The sequence below is a fragment of the Mastigoproctus giganteus genome, chromosome 11 (assembly GCF_048544385.1).
Source record: "Mastigoproctus giganteus isolate SK-2022 chromosome 11, ASM4854438v1, whole genome shotgun sequence".
NCBI lineage: Eukaryota > Metazoa > Arthropoda > Arachnida > Uropygi > Thelyphonidae > Mastigoproctus > Mastigoproctus giganteus.
Window position 1 is genome coordinate 58,065,508 of NC_143585.1, and position 19,211 is coordinate 58,084,718.

At 37.5% G+C, this 19,211-nt stretch overlaps 1 protein-coding gene across 4 annotated transcripts in view; it reads left to right on the forward strand.

Moving 5' to 3' along the window:
* The window catches only part of LOC150078028 (amidophosphoribosyltransferase-like), a 153,156-nt gene that overhangs the window by 75,395 nt on the left and 58,550 nt on the right, over nucleotides 1-19,211 (forward strand). For all 4 annotated transcript variants that reach the window (XM_090385102.1, XM_090385104.1, XM_090385105.1 and 1 more), the window contains exon 2: nucleotides 16,580-16,850. In XM_090385102.1, the coding sequence (XP_090241228.1) occupies nucleotides 16,580-16,850 (271 nt within the window). The remainder of the gene's footprint in view (nucleotides 1-16,579; nucleotides 16,851-19,211) is intronic.

Genomic DNA, 19,211 nt, shown 5'->3' on the forward strand with positions numbered 1-19,211 from the left:
TTAACTGTTTTGGCAGAATGTCTGCACAGCTCAGAGAGTTTCATGTCCGACTGCACAATTACCCCAAGACTTTTTCATTCCCCACCACCCTGAGTGTAGAAGAAAACATATGATTCCCCCGGGCGTAGGTCGGCGACGCCTGGGGGGGAACATATCACTACCTAAGCTACTGAAAGATTGACTATCTACATATAACGGGGGGTGTACTTATAACACTTTTGCCCCAGGCTTAGGATTGCCTAGTTCATGTTCTGTTCGCACCGTCGCCTCCGTAGCCAGGTGGGAAGGAGCAGCAGTGGTAGCACACGCTTCTTGATTAGACCAGGGTTCGAGCCCGTCACCGCCAAATACGGAGGATGCGGAAAGGTCAGAGAATGACCACCGCATATCCCAGAGCAATATAGCCTTAGTTGCTAATGCTCCTAAAAACCAAAACAACAACAACAACAACTGTTCGCACCTCTCCAGTCCATAGGGATCTTCCCTGAATCCAAGGATTCTCTCACAGTAGTATTCGGATAGGATTTGAACCAAATGCTTTTCAGTACATGCATTTGACTTGACCATTGCCTGAGAGGGAGTCAGGAAAAGATGTTTATTTTTCTGGCGTTAGTTTGTGTTTCTCTCGGCAGATGGCATTAGTTGTAGTTTAAGAATTTAATTTTCAGATTTTTTTATTTTATTTTGGAGGATGGGCCGTGAACTGGGGTTGTTGATGTCCAGCAGGCTTCAATGATTCATCTAAGCTAATGGCTCCCCGTTAGCTTCGGGTTAGATGTATGGTTTGAATGTATCGGTTGTGACGTCATAGTGAATTATTTTAACGTTAGTTATGTGGCAGTGTAATGTGGGTCTTAATTGGGAAAAACTATTATATTTAGGCCACCTGAATAATTAAATTCAACTGCCGTGCTGTCTGTTAATTGCGTGTGTTCTATGGTCGATTTGTCTATTTGCTGGACGAAAAACCGCAGTTTCTGGGGAGAAAAAACCTTGCTAACCCAGCGAAGGAGTGAAAACCCATTAAAGTTCCTTGCGTCATCGACGGGATTCGAACCCGGGCCTTTTCCACCCGGTGTGGGGAAGATGGCGACGATACTACTCTGCTACCCGTGCAGACCGGTCTTAACTGGAATTATTATTATTATTATTATTATTAGTTTAGGGTTACCCGTAATTAAATACATTAACCCGTATTTGTGTCTGTAAATTGCGTATGTTCTATGGTTGATTTACCTGTTTTGTTGGACGAAAAAAACCCCAGTTGCTGGGGAGAAAAACCTTGCTATCTACGGCTGAGACCAACTAACTCAGCCACGGAGTGAAAAAAAGCCCATTAAAGTTCCTCGTGGCATTGACGGGATTCGAACCCAGGCCTTGTCCACCCGGTGTGGGGAGGACGGTGACGATACCACTGTGCTACCGCGCAGACGTCTTAACTGGGGAGGGGGAATATTATTTTAGGGTTGCCCGTAATGAAATACATTAACCCGTATTTGTGTTTGTAAATTGCGTATGTTCTATGGTCGATTTGCCTGTTTTGCTGGACCAAAAAACCCCAGTTACTGGGGAGAAAAACCTTGCTATCTATGCCTGTGACCGACTAACTCAGCCAGGGAGTGAAAAAAGCCCATTAAAGTTCCTCGCGTCATCGACGGGATTCGAACCCAGGCCTTTTCCACCCGGTGTGGGGAGGACGGTGACGATACCACTGTGCTATGCGCGCAGACGTCTTAATTGGGAAGGTCTATTGAGAGTAGTGTGACTTAGTACATAGTGTTTTTTGACAAGCGGCACCGGTGCTTTCGCACAACTCTGCATTTGAATCTCTTGTGAAGTAAGACAGTACTGTCAAGGCCAGATAGCATATGTTAGTGTATGTTCATGTTTGCTTAGTGCGGGTTATGTTGTTCATCTGGCCGCTTAGCCTAGGGTCTGTGGAACACCACAGACCGCTAGTTACCGTCACTGGCACTGGGAGCCGGACCAGGTATGTGGGAAGAGAACTCTGGCTGGCCGACCCTGGGGTTAGCCTGAACTTCCCAGGGAGAGCCAAAAAAATAAAATAAAATAATAAAATAAAATTAAAAAAATAATAATAATAATAACAAAAATAAATAAATAAATATATAAAATAAAATAAAAATAATAAATAAATAAAAATAAAAAATAAAAAAATAATTTTTTTTTTTTTTTTGAAATAGGAGAAGGGGTGAGAGATTGAGGTGAAGAAAGAAGGTAAGCAGAAGAAAGAGGGCTAGGTAGGGTGGGCTTCCTCTTGGGGGGGAGCCCACGGGGATGGGTCATCTTCTGGGAAGTTTTATTTTGGAGTGCTTATGCTGTGGGGTGGGCAGCCGCACGCCCACCGCCGTGTCACTTTGTTTGTGGAAGAAAATACATGCGGGATGAAAAACTTCTTTTTTTTTTCCCTGAAAGATAAAAAAATCCTTGCTGTTTTCATCTGTTGTTAAAACCTGAAAATAAAATTATCTGTATTCTTAGTTTTTCTTCCAAAGTTCCACCTGTTCTTGAAAAGCTGAAAAATTAAACTTATGTGTTTCCTTGGAGTTTGTCATGTTTATCTGCAATGTTGGTTTGTAAAATCTGTTCCAAAGTAAAAGCAGTTAAGCAGTTGTTAAAAGATTATTACCTGTTGTTGAAAAGTTGAAAATTAAACACGTGCTTGGAGCATTATCAAGTTTATCTGCAATGATTGTTATTTTCTCAAACCTCTGTATATGTTGATGAGAAAAATGTATACAAAGTAAAATTTAAAATTAAGTAGTGGTTAAAAGGTTATTTTCTCTCTAATACTAGAGAATTACACAGACACGGATAATATTTGCAAAAAAGAATAATTTTTATTGGTTGAAAATAAAAAATAATAAAAATTACAATGAGGGAGGTATGCTCATTGACATATTTTTTACAACTGTAAATTCTTTTGTTTCGTTCACACTTCTCTGTAACCCCTCCATCAGTGGCAGGTTGTAGAAGGATCCCAGTGCCATTAGTATAAGTACCACCAGCACTCCTACGAGTCTTTTTCGTATGTTTCCTCTATCTGGAAAAGAACAAGAATATGTTAGACGATTACAACGACCCTCGTGTTGTAGGTAGTTTCAGTGGTGTTAAGGCATTGCAAAAGCATGCACAGTTACCCAGTCATATTGTGAAAGAGTACTTGGAAATCCAGCCAAGTTATGTGCGACACAGATCGCAACGACTTAATTTTCTCCGGAACAAGATAGTAGTTCCGGGACTTCACCATACATTTCAGTGTGATTTAGCAGATGTTTCCAATCTGTCTAAAGAGAACAGAGGTATATCCTATCTTCTCATTTGTATCGACGCCTTTTCAAGATACGTTTCACCCAAATGTATCTTGAAAAGGTACTTAAAAATAAAACTTCACAACAAATGGTTTAGGCGTTCAAGTCTATTTTCAAAGAAGAAACGCCTTTTAATCTCAACACAGACCAAGGAAAGGGGTTTACAAATAAAGAGGTAAAGACTTTATTTAAGTCTCTTAACATTCATTTCTATACTATTAGATCGGAAAAAAAGCCAGCAATAGCAGAGCGGTTCATCAGAACTCTGAAAGAAAAAATATTCAAATGGATAACTTATTCTAAAAGTAAGAAATATGTTCATATGCTTCCAGACATTACTGATAATTATAATCGAATAATGCATCGCACCATCGGGATGTCCCCTGCAGACGTCACATTGTTTAATGAAGAAGTCGTTTATCGGAAATTGTATGAACATTTTAATGTCTGATTCCACTGTATCTGCAAACGATTTATGATTGGTTGAAAATATAACCCTTCTTCGGAATGAAATATATATATTTTTCTCATTGTCTGTAGCTACATTTTTTGAAAATCTAAAATCATCAAACAGGGACGGCTTGAGGATATGTGACGACGTTAGTCGTGGTTTTCAGTGCCTGGTAATTTTTTTTTTTTTTTTTAAATTTTTAAGCTTTATAAATTTTACAAAAGGGGAATGTCGTAATAGAACATATTCAAAAAATCTTACATAAAATTAAATTTACAAAAGGTATATATTTTTGTAAAAAGGTATAAAATTCTTGAATAAAATATTTAAAATTATTCTTATAAAATAGGTGTATAATAGTAATAATAAATGTAATAATTTTGCAAAAACAAAGCAAAATAATCTTAAATAAAGTATATGAGCTGTGTCTATAAAGTATAAGCATAATTATTGAAAATCGTAGCAAAAACAATTTTTTAACTAAATTAAAACTTTTCTGGCTTTTACTATAGCAAAATTTGTTATCAATTCTTCCATATCAAGTTCTTTTAAAATATCTCGTTCAGTCGAAAATATTGTTAAACCGTCTAATCTTTCCTGACTCGTAGTTGTTCTCAAATGAGTTTTAATAAATTTCAGTTTCGAAAAACTCCTGTCTGCGCTAGGTTTGCAATGAATACAGTAGGTTGGTAACGAAAATGGTAATTGCTGATCACAAATGAATTGGAGAATTTTCGCGGGTGACATTTCTTCATTTGAATATGAACAGTGAAGATATCTAATTTTGAGAAGCAAATCAGTTCCCGATATGTCTTTTTCTGCTGTTAAAAGTATTTCTAAATTCATACAATGTTTTAAAAGTTCTATGTCATTCATAGACTTACATTTATTTAAATTCAAAAGAATATAAAAAATTATTATTGTTTCGCTAACAAGTCAAAACGATCCTTCAAAGCAGTGATGGCGTGGTCTAAAATTTTCCAAAAAAAAGTTATTTTAAAAATTTCTTCTTCAACGCCTATTGCTTCATCTTTATTTTCGTAGGGAAACATTACTTTTCGTCTCCGTGTTCTAATTTTTTCAATTTTTTTTTTCAATATCTAATTTTATTGCAATATCTTCTGCTTCCAGCAAAATATTTTTAAACTTCTCGTCGCACCTATAATCATGAAGATTATACTATAAGATCATGAAGATTAAATAGGTCTTTGAAAACTAATTTATACATGCCTATTATACTTCCTGTTTAATAGGCATATATAAATTAGTTTTCAAAGACCTATTAATGCAGTTAACTGCTTAGTTAACTAATAATTGATTGATTAACCGGTTATTTAATTTTTCTAGTTTATTGAATGCCCCAGACTGGTTCACAGCTGTAGAGTGATAAAACGTAGTTTGGTGCGAAAAGTAAAATAGGCGCCCCAAAAATAAATTTTTTGATCAAAACGTTTACAATAAATCGTCAATTCTGTACAAATATTTATCGTATTTAGTAGTCACGGGATTGTACTCCGGTCCACTCAAGGAAAGCGTGCTATGCACTCTCGCTCCTGACCACTGGGCTACGTCAGGCCGGCGCCTGGTACAAAAAATCAAATAGGCAAACCAAAAAATGCTAAAAACGGTGCCCCCTTGCAGTACGGCTTTTCGGGGGTCACTGCTCATACCACCAACGCTTCGACTCTCTAGTACCCTTTAATACTATTACTTTTTTTTACGATGTTGGTGCCCGAAAGCCATTGTGCCTAAGCCTAGAGCCAGTCCTGCTGTTAGCTTTGCCCTTGTTATTCACATGGGGAAAACAGATGCGGGCATTGGGTTTATTTTGAATTTACAATGATATTTTTTTTCTTCAATTTATTTTGAAAGGGCTAATTTCGAAATGACAAAGCTGTTCCCCTTCCAAGGGAGCAGTTGGGTTTAGCGTTCACAAACGGATATTAGCGGCAAAAATGAAAGCGATAATTTCCGCCTTATAATCACATAGCATTAACACTGACATATTATTATTATTACTGTTGCTCTTATATTATTTCTCCCTGATTGGGGGATTCCACTCTGTAATGGGTACTGCTACCAAGTACACAGGGTGGTTGTAATGTCTGGTGTTACTGTTGGTGAGGAAATCTCTGACTAACCTACAGGTGTTCAGATTGCGACTTTTATTATAATCATCAGTCACTCATACTCCCTTTTTTTGTTTTCTCAGGGCTTATTATCATCATTATTAGCCATATGGTGCAAAGAAGCCTGAGGCTTTTGCTGCACCAGGCAAAAAAAAAAAAAAAAAAAAAAATTTCTGAGTTAATCTGAAAGAGAGAGAGAGAGAGAAAGGAATCACCAAGAAAGAGAAGAATGATGATATCCAGCTCAGGACTCTGGGTGTGCCAAGCCCATACTCACCAGATGTTTATGTTACAACTGAACTACTTTAACTGTCATTCCTGTCAACTGGATGCACTGCCTTAGGTTTTATATGCTTCTTAACCAGAAGCATAACTCTTCCTGTATTTTGTTCTGTTCTGTCTGTATTTTCTGTGCACATTGTACCCACGTATTCAAATTCTACATTCCTTTTACATGAGTGACAGCATGTCTCTGATATCCTTATGATGTTTGCATTTGATGACTTGACCAGTATTTCACATTCATCAAATTTATTTACTATGCTCCTAGCATTATTGTACACACAAGTATATGTGCACCTGTTTTTACTCTTAGTAAACTTAGCACAGTCCATGTATTTGCTTGCGCCTCTGTAGCCAGGGAGGTGCAAGCAAAGGGAAGAAGCAGCAGTGCGTAGCACACGCTTCTTGATTAGACCAGGGTTCTAGCCTGTCACCACCAAATACAGAGGATGCGGAAAGGTCAGGGAATGACCACCGCATATCCCGGAGGGTTATGGCCTTAGTTGCTAATGCTTCTAAAAAAACCAAATAACAAACATTTGCTTGTTTCTTAAGGATAACCAGCAAGCCTTGAAATCCTTGACTACTTTTTCTCCAATCTGCTGGATGTTCAAATAGAAGCAGTGCCAGAATCACTTACATCTTTGTCTGCAGCTATTATTAAACTATTAGTTTCAGCCATTTTCAATTTCAGTTTTAACATGTGATTTTTTTTGTCAACATGACTGGTTGAGTAAATCCTCAAATCTGCTATCCTAATGTAGTATTCCAGATAAGTCCTAACCATTGTAGTATACAGTGGAATAATCACTTTTTTGTAACTACTGGCAAAGAATCCCATGGGTTGTTCTAGCATTTGAACTTTACTTTCTTCTGTTCTGTCTGTTCATTTTTAAAAAGTGAAACTTCTAACCTTTCAACCATGAATTTTTAATTTAAGTATAGCTTCTTAATTGCACTGTGTTCCTTTAAACATTCTTTTTTGCCTATATAGGCCACCTCTAGTTTTCATAAAATTTACTGGGTGTCATTTTAAAGAATTTTTTGAATGCACACGCTGTATGAAACATTTTTAATTTTAGAATTGCATATTAAAAAATAACCTGGAAATTAATATATGCTGTTAAAAAAAAAACAAAAACTGTACCCAAATAAGGCTAGGTCACTCAATGGATTTACATTGCAAACTCCAAAATTTGTTAAACTGCTTTGAAGGGGAATGAGGGCAATGACAATAAAATTACCGTTGTACTGTCACATGGTAGTGAACTACTGAATGCGCATTTACAAGTATCATGACTGGAAAACTGGAATTGTCTTATTGTCTTGATAACAGGGATGTTAATATATTTATGAACACAGTGCTCATAAATAGATGTAACATAAATAAATAGATGTACATTTCATGTGATACATAAATTCATTATTTATTTATGCATCCAATTTCATCACCTCCTTAAATTATAAATTGAAAGATTTATTCAATTTTGTTTTTTTGTAAGCCCAAATAAGACAAATGAAGCTTATAGGTGTGAGCTTCTTTTCTGATTTTCTGAGCAATTTTCTGACACTCAGTTAGCAGTTACTTTTGAGTTCCATACTTGATCTTATTTTATTCTCATTGATCTAAATAGACTAGATAAACTAGAAACTGAACTAGAAATTATAGCCTATAAACTAAATAAACTAGCTAAAAGAGAAAACTAATAAACTGTTAAAGGGGAGGGACAGGTGAAATGGAAAGTGCTAATTCTTTTTTTTTTTTTTTTGGCTAATACTGTATAAACATGTTTTCTTGTATTGTTTTCCACTAATAATAATAATAATAATAATAACCAGTTGATCAAAAAAATGTACCATATTACAAGTATGAACCCCAGGTGGCTAGAGACCCCAACCCACAAGTTGTATCGGGACTGCACCATAATAACAGACCCTTGTGGACAAGAAGGAAAACCTATCTGATTGACATAGCAGTGCCCAACACTGGCAACCTCCAGAAAACCCAGAAGGTGAAAATCAGGAAGTACATGAAACTAAGACTGGAGATCAAAGAGATGTTGCATATGACTGTAGCAAGTAACGACCATCCCGATCATCGTGTCAACCACTGGTATGGTGCCAAAGACTATATATAACAGGTAGCAGCATTAGGTCTCCCAGAGAACACCTATAAGGAACTCCAGAAAGTTGAAATCCTGAACACCTGTAAGATAGTCAGAGAGTTCCTCGACCAACCATAACACCAGACATAACCACCCTGTGTACTTGGTAGCAATACTCATCATGAGGTGGAACCCCCAATCAGGGAGAAATAATAATAATAATGAATAAATAAATAACAGCCATAAACACCTACACCATCCAAGTACTGATGGTGGAATCATAGATTGGACCAACGCCGACATGGAAGAGATTATGAGATCAACTAGGATAATGATGACTAAGAGCCACCAAACACACTCAAAGTTGGCCATCGAGAGACTGACCATCATCTGGTCAGTCTGGTCAGTCTAGAGAGAGGGAGGGGATTGACTGACCTTATTGAACAAGAGAAGGTGATTAAGAACTTGCTGGATTACTTCCAGGAAAACACAGCACTAATCTACCAAACCATAGAAAAATATGCAAATGGCACAACACTCAACCTTAACAAAGAGACCCCACTCAAACATACAAAATAAACAAAGACTGAAAGATGGGTTTAGAAGGCACTACAATGACCTCCACAGGGCCGTCACAAGTGGGTAGGCGAGGTAAGCGTCGCTTACGGGTGGCAGTTCAGGAGGTTGCCAAAAATATTTTTGACATGTACAAGTCGGACCTCTGTTTAACGAACTTCTTTATAGAAATTTTTTCTATATAGTAATTTTTTAAAATTCCCCTTGGTAATTTCATTTAAAATAGTTTCAGTAAAATGAAGACTACTTCCATATAACCAATGGATTATGAGAGACTTTATTGGGAACGCATTGTTTGCACCTCTGGCTTTCAAGCAATTGAGTCAATTAGTGCTGCTGCTAAGCATGAATTAAGAACCAAAGGGATTACCATTCTTCAACTTAGTGTTACCCTTAAAACCTATCCAACCACCTGTCCTATGTACCCTGAACTCGCGCTGGCAACTTGATTGGTTAAAACCAATCAGATAACCAGCACGACTTCCATCGTTTACCAGCAATGGTGAATACAGGGTAGGGCACGTATCCTCCTGTCGTTTTTCGGACAATATACACCAATCGTTTAAATTCTCTTTAGCTACAAAAAAAAATTATTTTTTCATTGTTAATATAGGATTTTATCTATTTCTGCATTGTGGCTCGGCTATTTTCAACTGACTACAGTTGGCAACTCTGATACTGATGTGATCGCCATTCTAGTTCGAGGCGTCATGCAGTTTGGTCGTGCGTAATGTTTACTTCAAAGTAATCCAGACTTTAGCTGTGTGCCTGTGTCCGCCAATCACATTCTGTTTGAGTGTCATTTTTTTTTTTTTTTTTTTATGAAAACCCCAAACACGAAAGGTATCAAAACCTATAGTACTTAGTACCGTGCATGGGTTGAAGGAGAAATATGGGGGGGAGGGGGATACCGGAAACTTTGCTCTAGAGACTAAACATGGGTTTCACCACTTCAAGCCTCCAATAAGCAAAGTGGTGGTATTTCACCGGTCGATGAAAGTCATCTACCACCTTGAGTGTTTTGTTCTGTGCATTATTTTATGCTTTGTGCACAAACAAGACACAAAATGGTGCTCCCCTGTCACAAATGGTGCTTCTCTTGCCATTGTTTTTCTGGATCCACCACTGATTACCAGTATCAACAAGGCAGGCAAATAATTCATTTGAAATAAATACAGTACATGAAATTGCAGACATTAATTTGCTTATCTGGATCTATGTTTCATATTTATTATTATTATTGTTGTTAACCATATGGTGCAAGGATGCCTGAGGCTTATGCTGAATTAGCCAAAAAAAATTTCTGAGTTACTCTCAGAGAGAGAGAGAGAGAGAGAGAGAGTCAAAAGTAGAAGGGAATCACCAAGAAAGGGAAGAATGATGATATCCAGCTCAGGACCCTGGGTGTGCCAAACCCATGCTCACCAGATGTGAGCCCCTGGGGTAAAATTATATTTTGCAGATACAAAATCTTTTTCTTCAAGTTCTCTGCCCTCAGGCAGGTTCAGGGCTCCACTGCTGCCGTGATTCTCTATTTTGTGCTATCCTTTTAATTCCTGCATAATTTCCTGTTATCATCCAATCCATCATTCCAGTAGTTCTCTTCCCTCACATCTACCCCTCAATCCCTTTCCTCTACATGCTTTCTCTTCTCAATACATGTCCTATAAAGTTATTTTGTCTCCTTAATTCTTTACTAACATTCTCTCTTCTACTTTCCTCAAAATCTCATTACTCACTCTGTCCACCCATTTCACCCTTTCCGTTCTCTTCCACACCCACATCTCAAAAGTTTCTAGCCGTCATCACCTCTTTCCCAGGGTCCACGTCCCGGAGCCATATAGTACAATGATAACCCAGTTTAATATAATACAATAAAATATACAATGACAGAAGCTTTCAAGACTGACAAGTCTCTTTTTCATCTATAAGAAAAGACAACACCATCGTCGTACTTCCTGCTGATAAAGGGTGCCGGACCATTGTGTTAGACCGGTCAACCTACCGATAGAAAGCCCTGACCCTACTACTAGACCCAAACGTATATGAACCTCAGTCTGATCCACCCATTAAGGTCTTGAAATGTCTAGAGACACATATCAATAAACTCCTCCACACATGGTTTAAAGATAAGAAAATCTCGACTACAACTCAGCATCTTCTACATGCTACTGGTTGCCAACTACCGTAATTCTATGGATTGCCAAAGATACACAAACCGGGTATTCCCCTCAGACCCATAGTGTCGTGCTGCAATGCCCCAACGTATGAACTATCCAAGCATACTGCGCGCATCCTCTCACCTCTTGTAGGAAATACCATACACACCATCAAAAATAGCAGCGAATTCATCCACCTCATTAAGGACCTTTCAATCCCTGACAACAACAACAACGTCACGGCATCATTTGATGTGGTTTCTTTATTCACTTCAATTCCCGTCCAACAGGCCGTGCACTGCGCCAGAATGCTTCTCGAGAACGACTTAAGCCTCCAATCCAGAACATCGCTCCGCTGATGACATCTGTACCGCCTTCAACCTATGCTTATCAAGCAGCATCTTCACCTTTGAAGATTCAGTCTACCAGCAGGTGCATGGCACTGCTATTGGTGCCCCTGTTAGTTCCGTAGTAGCCAACATCGCCATGGAAGATTTAGAGGAGCAGATACACCTGAACCCACCTGTACCTATTACAACATGGTGCAGATATGTTGATGATATTTTTACTGTAATACCACGTGGCTCTGAAACAGCATTACTGGAATACCTCAACACCCTGTCTAATTTCATCCAGTTTACTATAGAGTTAGAGGTCAACGACGTGCTCCCATTCCTGGATGTCCTAGTGCATCGCATAGGCCCATGTCTAGAGACTTCGGTATACCGCAAACCCATATGGTGCGGACAATTTGCTAACTACAGATCCGGCCACGCACCCAGTCATCTCAACAGCACTGCCCACACCCTATTCTCCAGGGCTTGGAGCCAGTCCAGCACTGATGCAACTAGACATAACGAGATTTCCCATGTGAAGGCGGACCTAACCAAATGTGGTTATCCATCTCATGTGCTAAACAGGTGCCTATTACAGGCACAAGAACTCACATCCCACCCAAGACCACCGAACCAAGACAGTATACCGTCCACCTACATTCTCTATTATCCAGGCGTGTCAGGACGGATCTCAAAAATTCTAAGAAATTACAACATCAAATGCATACAGTTAACCTGCAGAAACCTACGTTCACTTGTCTCCAGTGTGAAGACCCCTGTCACACCTCTCTTACACAGCAATGTAATATATCGCATCACCTGTAGAGACTGTGAGAGCTGCTACATAGGAGAGACATCAAGATGTCTTCAAGATCGCCTAACGGAGCATGACAGAGCAATCCGGCTTTCCGAAACTGACCAATCCGCAGTTGTGGAACATTTTTGGGCCACCAACCACGATCTTGATCCCAAACGTGACTTTGAAATAGTAGACCACTCACAACACTTTCGCCACTGCCTATGGCTAGAGTCACTTAATATATTAAACAATCCAAAGGCCATAAACCGCTGCAAAGGCACACATCTGCACCCCATCCTAGAGACAAACCATTTTAACGCTGGATAAACACTGGAGTAAAAAACCGTGCACGTCCGTGCAACAACAATAGGAAATGAATAACGTGCCTCACTCTCAACTCATTGCACTTATCCATTGTATTCAAATCAAATTATCAGTTGAAAAAGAGACTTGTCAGTCTTGAAAGCTTCTGCCATTGTATATTTTATTGTATTATATTAAACTGGGTTATCATTGTATATTCTTCACAACCATGGACCCCAGTACACCAGGCCCATTCGTTACAATTCGGTCCATATTAATTTTGCTCTCTTAATTCCTCCTTCAAATTTATTCTCAATACTTCTTTTCTTTTACTAAATGCCTCTTTGCCCATTGCAGTTCTTGATTTTATTTCTTCCAGACTTTTCCCAATTTCTGTCATTATGCTTCCCAAGTATCTGTTGACCTGTTCCAATATTATTCCACCTAATGGTATATTAATTCTTCTTCCTGGCCACTTTGAAATTAACATTACCTTGCTTTTATTGCTGTTAATCTTAATATTGTACTCCCTTATTGTGCTGTTCAAGATGTCCAAGGAGCTCTGTAATTCTTCATTATTAGCAATCAATATCTAGTCATCTGCAAATCATATTGTCTTTTATCTTCTCTTCTCTTACTTTTATACCTCCTTTCTGCTCTTCTTTGAACTCTTTCATCAGTGCTTCTGCGTATGAATCAAATAGCATGGGAAACATGGAACATCCTTGACTTGAACACCCCTACCAATGGGAAATTACGAAATATTTCAAGAAAATAGAACAGAGGATGCATTCCAAAAAATTCTTGATTCGGCTAATAATATGATTGCTACCATTGGCAATGACGCTTCGTTTCCAGAAGCAAGCACGGTAAGGAAAAGATTGAAAAGATGTCATTTCAATTATGAAAGTAGAGAGGAAGGTATTCAGGATCGCAACAAAATTTCAAAATTAATTTTTTCTTTCAAATTATGGACACAACAATTTTCTCATTAACTGAAATGTTTAGAAATATGAAAGAACATGTAGAAATATTTAAAATATTTTATAATATTTCTGAATTAAAAAATTGTCAGATGATGATTTATTAAATCATTGAAAAGATTTACATATTAAATTAAGTGATATTGATCGTAATGAGTCTGTTATTGATGGTTTAGCATTATTTGAAGAACTTAAAGAGTACTTCAAATTTATATTAAAGACAATATTACTCCATTTGAAGTGTTACAATATATATTTTAAAAACGATTTTGCAGGTAGAATTTATGCAAATGAGGGGAATAAATGGGTGCTCTTACCAAGAAAGGCTTAAGTTCTGCAAACTGCAGCATCTGGAGACTAGGCTCCTGCAAGGTGATCTGATTGAGATGTATAAGGCTTTAAATGGTTTGAGCAAGCTGAATGCTGATGGGATTCTTCCTCTTGTACAGATTAAGAACCTGAGAGGGCACAGATTCAAATTGAGGAAAGACAGTTGTAGATTAGATGTGTGGAAATTTTCATTTAGCTAGCGAGTGGTTGAATGCTAGAACAAACTTCCATCTGTTGTTGTGGAAGTTGATAGTGTAAATAAATTCAAGGAGGAACTGGAGCCCCAGGGGCTCACATCTGGTGAGTATGGGCTTGGCATACCCAGGGTCCTGAGCTGGATATCATCATTCTTCTATTTCTTGGTGATTCCTCTCTCTCTCTCAGAGTAACTTGGAAATTTTTTTTTTTTTTTTTTTTTGGCTGGTGTAGCTTAAGCCTCAGGCTTCCTTGCACTATATGGCTAATAATAATAATAATAATAATAATAATAACCTTTGAAGTGGATGGAGAGGTGAATGGGAAGTGGATTTTTTCCACCTATTTTTTTTTTTTTTTGCTGATGCTGTATAAGCTTGCTATCTTCCATCATATGCCACTACTAATGCTAATGCCAGTTTTTCTAACTTTACCAGTTTCAGTTGCTCAGTTGAATGCAGTTTTTCAAAATTAAAATTAAATCAAAAATTATTTACGATTATAATTTGGCAATAATTTCAATAGAAAATGATCATTTGGAACAAATAAACATAAATGAAATAATTAATAAATGTGCACTTTTAAAGCAAGGAAAACAAATTTGTATAACATTATAATTTTCCTTTTATTTTATTATTGTAATAGAGTACAATTACTGTGATTATAATTTAAAGATTATTTCCAGAATTTCAAAATGAAATTGTTATTTTTGTTTGTTGTTTCATTATATTATATATATGTGAGATATGCTGTAATTGTTTTCTTTTTCAATAAATTAATAATAATTATGTATGCCTAAATTTATTTTTTAATCAAAATATTTTGGGGCGGCAAATTTGATTTCGCTTACTGGTGGCACATAGGGTCGCAGCCGCCCTGGACCTCTATCAAGACTACATAGATAAGATGGCTCGCAAAAGGAAAGCTCTTCCCGGGAGACCGAAGGATTCATGCTTTCCATCTAAGATCAGGTAATCAACACCAGGAACAACAGGAAATACATCGCCAAGGACCCTGGAGTAACAGATGACATCCCATCAATGATACCTGCCCCCAGAAACAATGAAGCACATAATCACAGGATGATGGGCGATCATCCAGATGGATTACACTCACAGACATGACTGGGTGGCCAGGATAATACCTCAGAAGTTAGTGCAAAAATACCAGCTGAATCAAAGAAAGTTTACCATATTACAAGTACGAGCCTCAGCACATACTAGAGATCTCTACTCATAAACTATACTTGAACGGTGCCATAATAACAGACAAGATGATCCTGCACAACAGACCAGATATAACACTCATCAACAAGAAGGAAAGGGCTACCCACCTGATTACTACCTACCACACCTCTATTACCTACCATACACACAGCAGTGCCCAACACCAGCAACCTCCAAAAAACCTACCAGGAAAAGATCAGGAAGTACTTCATGGGAGTATTATAGTAATATTAGCAATGGTCACATGGTGCAAGGAAGCCTATGGCTTATGCTGCACCAGCCAAAAAAAATAATAATAATAAAAATAAATAACAAATAATAATAAAATAACAAAAAAATAAATAAAATAAAATAATAATAAGAAAAAAATAATAATAAGAAAATAATAATGAGAAAAAAAATAAAAATAAAAAATAATAATTAATAAATAAGATAAAAGGAAATGGACACTTAAGCATTCCCCTCCTCTCATAGGTAATTATCCAGCTGACCTTTGAATTTCCCCAAACTGTCAGCTTCTACCACTCATGTAGGTAACTTATTCCAGTATAGTATGAACCAGAGCTCACTATAACACTAATGCTCACTATAACACTCAATGTTATGCTGGGATTCATTTATCAGCCAATTTGCTGTGTGTTGCTTCCTCCTGTCACTCAGTTAGTTGGCCACATCATCTTATTATGATGTAGGCAACATTAATTTTAGGCTGCTGACCTGTGAATTATTTATTTTTTTGCTGTCATAATTGCCTTTGTTTTTTTATATGGCTGTTCTTGCTCAGTAGCTAGTTATATTGGCTGCTAAATGCTATCACATTTTATACAATGGTATAGAAGAACCTATCTTCTAACTTGTTTGTTCTCTATGCAGGGTACAGAGCCTTTGATTCCCAAATGTTACATGATTTTCTAATTTTTTATTGGAGATATATTTCATATTTTAATTAAGTGTGAAGTGACATTTGGTGGTTACTTTTTTGGGATGGGGAAAGTATGAGTGATTGGAGATAATATTATTATTTTTTTTTTGGTAGGCCCAGGAAAAGTCTGTTTTCTTGCATTGTTTAGCCATTCTAATATTAATGATAAATCAGAAAGTTTCATTTAAATAATTTTATAGCACCTATCATACATATGGTATAACTTCAACAGACAAAACTGCCATATATTGCATTTTATTACAGTGATATTAAATTCCTGTTATAGTTTTATCTCTTTATAGATGGTCATTTATACAATCAAGATGTAATGATTTAAATGCTTAACTTTTGTATTTCCAGCCAGTGATTTTTTTTAAACATTTTGGTTCCATATTTAGTTTAACTTCCTCTACTCTTTAATGCCTGGAATTTATGCATTTTCATTGTTTTAGAGGACAAGAAAGTGCAGGTATTGCTACCACCAAAGGAGACACTTCTAACAAGATAACAATCCATCGTGGCATTGGGTTGGTTAGTCATGCCTTTAGAGAAGAAGACCTTGTTAAGCTAAAGGGAAATCTAGGTATTGGCCATACAAGATATTCTACCTTAGGTGGCACAGAACACCAGAATACTCAGCCATTTGTTGTTCATACTAGTCATGGATTATTAGCAGTGGCACATAATGGAGAACTAGTCAATGCTCCTGCTCTGCGTAAAAAGGTATTTAAGCTGCTTAGGAATTTTATTATTGTTCATTATTATCTCTTAGTTTCAGGTGTTTTTTTTAAGTAGAGACTGACATGTTAATTTTTTTTTTTAATATGCATTTCTTCACAACATATGTAAAACATCTCTAAAAGGAAGGGGATGAATCTGATTGGTCCACTTGACATTGATGGTTCGACTGTTGATGATCCTGCTCAGATAGCAAACAAACTGAATGAGTATTTTGCATCTACATTCACACGAGGAGTTATTAAGGTTTGAATCATCTTGTCAACCACCAGAAGGTTATCAAATTGTAGCACATTGCCTAATGATTTTGTAATAACTGAGAGCAAAGTGGAGGAGAAATTGTTGAAGTTAAACATAAGAAAGGTACCTGGGGTGGATGGGATCTATCCAGTTATATTAAAGAAGGTGGCAAAGGAAGTAAGCAAACCCTTAGCCATAATTATGAGAGCATCCTTAAACTCAGGGGAGGTCCCCACGGACTGGAGATGTGCAAATGTATCCCCAATTCACAAAGAGGGATCGAAGGGTAACACAAGTAATTACAGACCAGTTAGTTTAACTTCTGTTCCGGGTAAAATAATGGAGTCACTGGTTAAAGATGCATTGCAGGATCATCTAGACAAGATTGCAGCAATAATTCAGGCACAGCATGGGTTTATTAAGGGAAAGTCTTGTCTGACAAATTTTATTGGATATTATGATGTGGTTACAAAGGAACTGGATGCAAAAAATAATTTTGATATCATATACTTGGATTTCAGGAAAGCTTTTGACATTGTTGCACATGGAAGACTACTGTACAAATTGGAGCAGAATGGTTTTAAGGGTAAGTTGCTACAATGGATAAAAGGATGGTTAAGTGGAAGAAGACAGAGGGTGGTAATCAGTGGGTGCTGCTCATCGTCGACTAATGTTATTAGTGGAGTTTCACAGGGTTCGGTGCTGGGCCCACTGTTGTTTTGTATATTTATCAATGATATTGATGAAGGCTTAGTGTCGAAGTGTGCAGATGATACAAAGGTTGGCAGGGTTGTTAATGACAGTAATGGCAGTGTGCTACTACAACAGGATCTAGAAAATTTGGGCAGATGGACTGAGAAGTGGAAACTGAAGTTTAACATTGACAAATGCAAAGTACTGCATATGGGTAGAAGTAACCCCAGAGAAACATACCAACTGTGTGGTACTACACTTAAGGTGGTAGAAAAGGAAAACGACCTGGGAGTAATTGTGCAGTTAGATATGAAGTTTTCTGAGCAATGCAGACAGGCTGCCAGGGCAGGTCATTGGGATTTGTCAGTGATATACAGGAATTTTGCTAGCAGGGAAAAAGAGGTGATTGTCCCTCTGTATAAGGTAATGATCAGACCACGCCTTGAGTACTGCGCACAGGTCTGGAGGCCTCATTTTAGGAAGGATGTAGATTTGCTTGAGCGTGTACAGAGAAGGGCGTCAAGGTTGGTGAGGGGAATGAAGGGATCCTCTTACCAAGAGAGGCTTAAGTTCTGCAAATTGCAGTGGCTGGAGACTAGGCACCTGCGTGGTGATCTGATTGAGGTGTATAAGGCTTTGAATGGGTTGAGCATGCTGAATTCTGATGGGATCCTTCCACTTGTTCAGATTATAAACCTAAGGGGTCATAAATTCAAATTAAGAAAAGACAGAAGTAGAATAGATTTGCAGAAATTTGTCTTTAGCCAGCAGGTGGTTAATTGCTGGAACAAACTTCCATCTGTCATTGTGGAAGTTGATAGGTTAAATAAATTTAAGGAGGAACTGGACAGGCATTTGGAGGGAATGGTGTGATTTTTATTTATTTTTATTTTTTGGCTGATGCTGCATAAGCTTACACTTGCTTTCTTGCATCACTTGCCACTATTAATACTACTACTACATAATTATTTTAAGGTTCCTGTAAGGTTGCATCAATTTTTAAGCACATAGATGTAAATAAGAAACTTATACACCCCACCCATTACACTAAAAGGTCCCAGTAATATTGTATAATTTTTCTGCTTCCCCTCATGAATTGTAACTTTAGCACTGTATTCATTGCCATCCCTGAGAGCTAGTGCTTGGCTGCAATCACTTCCATGCTTCCATGTTAGCACAGTTCTCAGCCTGTGCATTTGTAAAACTTCCATGTAAAGGTCATCCTCTGGCTTAAAGCAGTCTACATTCTTAGGGAAAAATTATGCCATTAATTGGAACGTAAGTTGAAACTGATTTTCAACTTACATTGTTCATAGAAACAATGATATAATAAGGGATTTGCATATTTAGCTTTCCTGTGCTGGATGGTTTAAATTTTACTGCTTTTACTTGTTTCCCACAGTCATTTTATGA